This window comes from Psammomys obesus, unplaced genomic scaffold (assembly GCF_907164565.1).
Source record: "Psammomys obesus unplaced genomic scaffold, mPsaObe1.curated_primary_1811, whole genome shotgun sequence".
Classification (NCBI taxonomy): Eukaryota; Metazoa; Chordata; class Mammalia; order Rodentia; family Muridae; genus Psammomys; species Psammomys obesus.
In genome coordinates, this window is record NW_026590503.1 from 1,891,608 (window position 1) to 1,897,607 (window position 6,000).

The 6,000-nt window shown below is 49.5% G+C and overlaps 1 protein-coding gene across 2 annotated transcripts in view; it reads left to right on the top strand.

Moving 5' to 3' along the window:
- Nucleotides 1–6,000, top strand: part of Dnah11 (dynein axonemal heavy chain 11) — a 260,465-nt gene that overhangs the window by 192,041 nt on the left and 62,424 nt on the right. For both annotated transcript variants that reach the window (XM_055607564.1, XM_055607563.1), the window contains one exon: nucleotides 1,223–1,345. In XM_055607564.1, the coding sequence (XP_055463539.1) occupies nucleotides 1,223–1,345 (123 nt within the window). The remainder of the gene's footprint in view (nucleotides 1–1,222; nucleotides 1,346–6,000) is intronic.

The window sequence follows — 6,000 nt, forward strand, 5'->3', positions numbered from 1 at the left end:
GCCCCGTAGGTTCATAATCATTACGGTCACAGCCCTGAATGTATTGTTGACCTAGGGAGGGGGCTAACATGGCTACAGGGTCCCACATTGGATGTCTGACCTTCCGGATGCTAAGTCTGCTTGCATGCCACATCCCTGTGCCTGGAGCAGCTGAGTTCTCAGCAGCAGGAAGCTCAGAGTTGGCCTCCAGTCAGTGTTGATAGGTCTTGGACGCACTGACGCTGCCTGGCCTTCCGTACACAGTGAGCTAAGGGGTGTCTGCTGGTGTGAGACACAGACCTTGCGAATCTGAAAAATCACTTTGGTTAGAGATTCTTGTCGGAGAGTAGGCAGGAAATAAGATGACATTGTAATACCTTATGGGACTTAAAGGTATAAACACCAAGGACTGTGGAGGTGGCTCCATCAGTAGTGTTTGCCTCGAAAGCGTGAGGATGTGAGTTCAGGCTCTAGCACCCGGAGAAAGCTAGATATGGAGTGTAACCCCAGCACTGCCGAGCTGAGGCATGTATGTGTCGGGGCTGCTGGCCAGCAAGCCTCAAGTCAGGGAGAGACCCTGTCACAAAGACTCCTGAGAAACAGTACTCAAAGTTGGCTCTACACACACACACACACACACACACACACACAAGCATGCAAAAGGTTTAAAAATAGAAATTTTGTAAAACCACAGTCATTTGCTTTCATTTAGGTCTTTTATTTTTAGGTTTATTTCTGCATTTTACATATGCGAGTGCTCTCAAGGACACTGCAGGCCAGGAGAGGGCTTCAGATCCAGGAATAGATGGTTGTGAGCCACCATGTGGGTGCTGGGAACTGATCTTTGGACTTCTGGAAGAGCAGCCAGTGCCCTAAACCACTGAACTGTCTCTCCAGCCCTAGTTTCATTTATTCTACATGGGAAAGTGGAGTGAATTTAAACTTATAATACTTAGACCCATTGTGGTCTATTTCAAACACTGATTATATCAGGAGCAATTATAAATTATAAATTAATTTATATTTGACTATCAAATTCCTCTCGAATGTGGCTCTAACTTGTGGTGTATCACCACACACAGCTTAGGCGAGGGCACGCGCACTCTTTCATAAGTTTCCTTTATATCTGCCATAAAATGTGTGTAAGGTAGCTACGTAGAATACAATTTCATCATAGGATTTTGAACGTTTTCCTGGGCTTCTCTACCCTGTCTTACTGTCTCGATTCCGACTGTACTTTAAGGTTTTTAAATGCCATTGAAACAGCCCTGGCCTTTGGCGACGTCATCCTAGTTGAAAACCTCAAGGAAACAGTGGATCCAGTCCTGGGCCCTCTGCTTGGCAGGAATACCATGAAGAAAGGAAGGTAAGCGTGGTTTTCTTTTCTTTTCTTTTTTTAAGCTACACCTTGTGCCAAATGAGTTTGCTGCTGCCTGTTTCTTGGCCTCACATGCAGACAGCCTCCACTGTGTTTACTTGGTGATATTTCTGAATTCCATTCTGTCACCCACAGCAGAGCAGCCCCAGATAGCCCAAACTCACCCCTCAGCGCGCTGCACACATTCCCTTGTGTATGGACTGCTTGAGTCACAGACTGAGACCACACTCCGTGTGCGAATAGTCCCCGTGCTCGGTGTTCACAGCTCACTGTCTAGCTTCAGCAGTTTGCAAGCACTCTGTGTGTGCTTTTTCCTGCAGATCGCTTGCATTTGCTTAATATTTTCTCAAATAGAATTTAAATGGTCAGTTTTTTACCAGCATCCAGTAATAGCATCTAAAGGAGCCATAGGTTCACGGTGCTAACTTTCTTCTAGTATATTCAACATACAGGCATTACACACACATTCAAAAGAGAGTTTCTCTCGAGACCCCTGTGCACCACCCCCACAGCACCAGCTGTAGGTGGCCACAGAGGGGTCTGTGCCCTGCCTCACTCCGAGTCACTCGTGCAGCCGTGGGCTCCCGTCCCCTTGGGACATCACACGGAAGTTCCGGAATGTTCTCAGGGACGTGAGAACCGCTTCCAGTGGTCGCTGAGTGGCATGTCCAAGCCAGTCAGAAGCAGAAGGGATGTCTCACTGAAGCCTGCCTGGGGCAGGAGGCTGGGGTGCTCTGGTCGCCAAGTCATGCTCAGGTACGGGGACATGGCCATCACGGGGCCTGAGCCTGTGTCCCACACAGGCTGTGTCCCACAGGCTGGATGAGTCGCGCTCACCGGGCATGCCAGGCCGCCTAGTGTGAGGTGGAGGCAGAACTCACAGAGGCTCACAGCTGGCCTGGAGCTGGCGGTGCAGAGGCAACAGCATGCCTGTCTCAGTGGCTCATGAGGACAGATGGCTGCCCGGGGCCTGCACATGCACGCCGAGACAGAGCGACCAACAGCGCCTCCCTCACGGGCACAAGTGCTATGCTCCGATGGACACACACGCCACTACGAAACTGACTTTTCTGAATAACTTTTTTTCCATTTTCACTTGTTTTTCTTCACTGGGGTATAATTTAAAACTTCCCCAAACTCACTCTTGTGTGCCTCCCCCTCTGTCGTCTCTGTTCCTATCACTGACTCCCCTGAAAGTGGACGTGGGCAGACTTAGGGGTGACAGCAGCCTCCAGTCAGTTACGCCGGGATTTATTATTATAGCTTCTCAACTAAATCAATTTAGAGTGACTGACAACTTATAATTGTTTAATAAACCAAAATTTACTCAGACATGCATTTAGGAGAGTCTAATAAGCCACCTGACAAACTGTAACTCAGAATACAAATATAATTGCAGCTTTGTGTGATGTGTTAAAATACAGTGTAAAATCTCGATGTCACTGGAGTGAAATCCTTGTTATTAAGACTCTGGCTCTATTATGAAGACCTAAAATTTTTTGCCAGTAAAATGTGTATTCTCTGAGGCTTAACATCAACTCACAACAGCACAATTTATGTATAAAAAATTTGATGGCTTACCATCACACATGTTTTTGGATAATTTGAAATTGCTCAACACTGATACATTTGAGACATGACTTCTCCTGAAGGTGGATGAAGTGATGGCACAAGGATTCCAAAAGGCTTGAGTTTAGGAACAAGACTTCCAGAGACCATTAAGGTCCCTCACACTGCCAACCCAGAGCAGCTTATTCCGAAGAAGCATCCTGGCTAGCCGTATGGCTCAGCAGGTAGGGCACCTGTCCCCAAGCCTGACTCCCTCAACTCCAGGCCTCAGATGTACATGGTACAAATTTCCCTTTATTTCCTCATGTACAGCTCAGCATTCACATTTGTGTGGAGGCCCACACGCTCTCTAAATAATAATTGGTAACTAAAAAAAATTTAAAACCAAAGTACCATTTTTGAGTACTATTTTTGTGATGCCTTGTATCGTTTTGTCATTATGAACCAAGAAAATTTAATGTGCTCTGTAAGAACATGGCAGATGGTGGCTGGGAGCCTGGTCAGCACTTAGCAGTGCTCGCTGCTCTTCTGGAGGACCTGACTTTGGTCCCAGCACCCCATCAGACAGTTCACAGCCACCTGTAACTTCAGCGCCAGGGGATCTGACACCCTTTTCTGGCCTCTGCCAGCAGCCATGCAGCTCACACATAAAAAACTGAATCTGAAACATTTGTGTAACACATTGTCCTTACTGCATGAAGTTGCTGCGTTAGCAGTCCTGGCTGCGACATCTGTGTGTGAGGACCGCTGGCCTCAGGGGAAGAGTAACTGTGTCTCCAGCCTCACCGGCTTCCTTCTCAGCAGGTGTGATGTCTCCTCAGAAACTCCAGGGCTAGGGCAGTCTATACCCAGCGTTTGGTCCAGAGCAAACCCCTGGCTACTGCTGCATGGCACGCACGGCACTCAGTGAGCCCTGCACACAGGACACACCAGTGCCTACCCTTGGGGCAAGCCAGCGCGTAACCAGTAGACGATGCTGAGCAGACAGACAGTCCTTGCTCCACGGTGGAGACGTGAAAAGGCTTTAGGGAAGAAGCTACCATTGCCCGCATTGATAGTGCAGCTCTCCAGATGGCTGGGCATTTCTCAGGTGGACCAGCAAGACAGGGGTCCTATGCCAAGTATCGAAGCAGTCAAACCACCCAGGAGTTCTTGGGAGTGTGTGCTGGGCAGGCAAGGAGGGCACTGTGTGTGTGTGTGTGGGGGGGCCTAGAGGGGCAGCAGGCCCTGAACACACACTCCCGTGCTTGTGCACAGCTAGCTTGCCCTTAGGTGTATTATTCTTCCCTCAACCCCAAACACACTCAAGGGGCCAGCTCCTGTCACTTCTAGTTGACAACAGCAACTGTCACCAGGCCTCCCCGGAAGTCCCCATGCTTTCCCCTAGCAGAGTGAGTGGGAAGCTGATGATTTTTACGGTCACGGGAAGAATCAAGCGAGACTCGAATTTCTGAAAGGCCACACTGTTGGCACAGTGACAGCGTGAGTGGATAAATGAGAGAGACAGAGGAACAGAAACAGAGAGACAGAGAGAGAGACAGGGGGAGAGAGACAGAGAGATAGAGACAGAGAGACAGAGACAGAGGGGGAGAAAAAGACAGAGACAGGAACAGAAGAGAGACAGAGGGACAGACAAGAGACAGAGAGAGAGAGAGGGACAGACAGAGACAGGGGAAGAGAGACAGAGACAGAGGAACAGAAACATACAGAGAGGGACAGAGACAGAGAGATAGAGACAGAGAGACAGAGAGGGAGAAAGAGACAGAGACAGGAACAGAAGAGAGACAGAGGGACAGACAGACAGAAATGGAGGGAGAGGTTAATATCATCAGCCATGATTATTGATTAGGCATTAGGGAAAACAAAGGATCCAAAGTAATTTCCAGTTGGCTGTGTGAGTGTGGGCTAATGAGCAGATAGCAGCCTCATGGAGTAGTTATGCTGCCAGAGCGGATGATTTAGGGAGAAGCTATCCAGTCCAGAGAGCAAAGACTCCCGTTTCTTCAAATGAAAATCAAGAGAGCCTCGCTAGGTTTGGACACTATTTGACACAGGCAGTTCCGAATGTAGAGACTCTTCTGTCTCTCCCCATCCATCCTTCTCTTCCTACCCCTTCCTCCACATTTCCTTCCTTCCTTTCCTTCTTCAGTTTGTTTATTTGTTTGTTTTTCTAGACAGTTTCTCTGCGTAGCCCTGGCTGTCCTGGACTCACTCTGTACACCAGGCTGGCCTTGAACTCACAGAGATCCACCTGCCTCTGCCTCCCAGAATACTGGGATTACAGGTGTGTGCCAACACACCTGACTTGTCTTCAGTTTTTTAAATAATTTATTATTATGTGCGTTGGTGTTTTGCCTACATGTAAGTCTGTGTGAGGGTCTTAGATTCCCTGGAACTGGAATTGCAGGCAGGTATAAGCTGCCGTGTGGGTGCTGGGAATTGAACCCGGGTCCTCTGGAAGAGCAGCCCATGCTCTTAAGCGCTGAGTCGCCTCTCCAGCACCTTCGTCTTGAGACTGTCCTTTCTGCCCCCAGCTGGCCTCAGACTCGGAGTATAGTGGAGCTGGCACTGGGCTCCCGACACTAGTGCCACTACCTCCTAGGAACCGGGATTGGAGCACACGCTGCCACACCTGGGAGCTGGTAATAAACTGCCCCAGGTGAGCTGGCTCTGCTGCCTCTCGCTGACATTCATAGCACGGCTCCTTGCACACTCAGATCTTCCTCTTCTGCCTTTCTGGGCTGTTTCCTTCTTAAATCTTAGATGGATGTGGGCAGCATGCGTGTGCCATGACCGCCCGTGGTGGGCAGAGGCCTCTGCCGAGTCTAGTCACCTTCCACCAGTGGGTCCCAGAGATCAAGGTCATGAGGCTCAGTGGCAGCCATGTCCTACCACGAAGCCAGATCACTGCCCCCTAATCTTCCATGTTCAATGTCTCCACTCATAGCGCACCCTCCATCATTCTGCCTCTCCTTCCTTCCTTCCTTCCCTCCCTCCCTCCCTTCCTCCCTCCCCCTTCCCTCCCTCCCTCCCCCTTCCCTCCCTCCTTTCTTCCTTCCTTCCTCCCTCCCTCC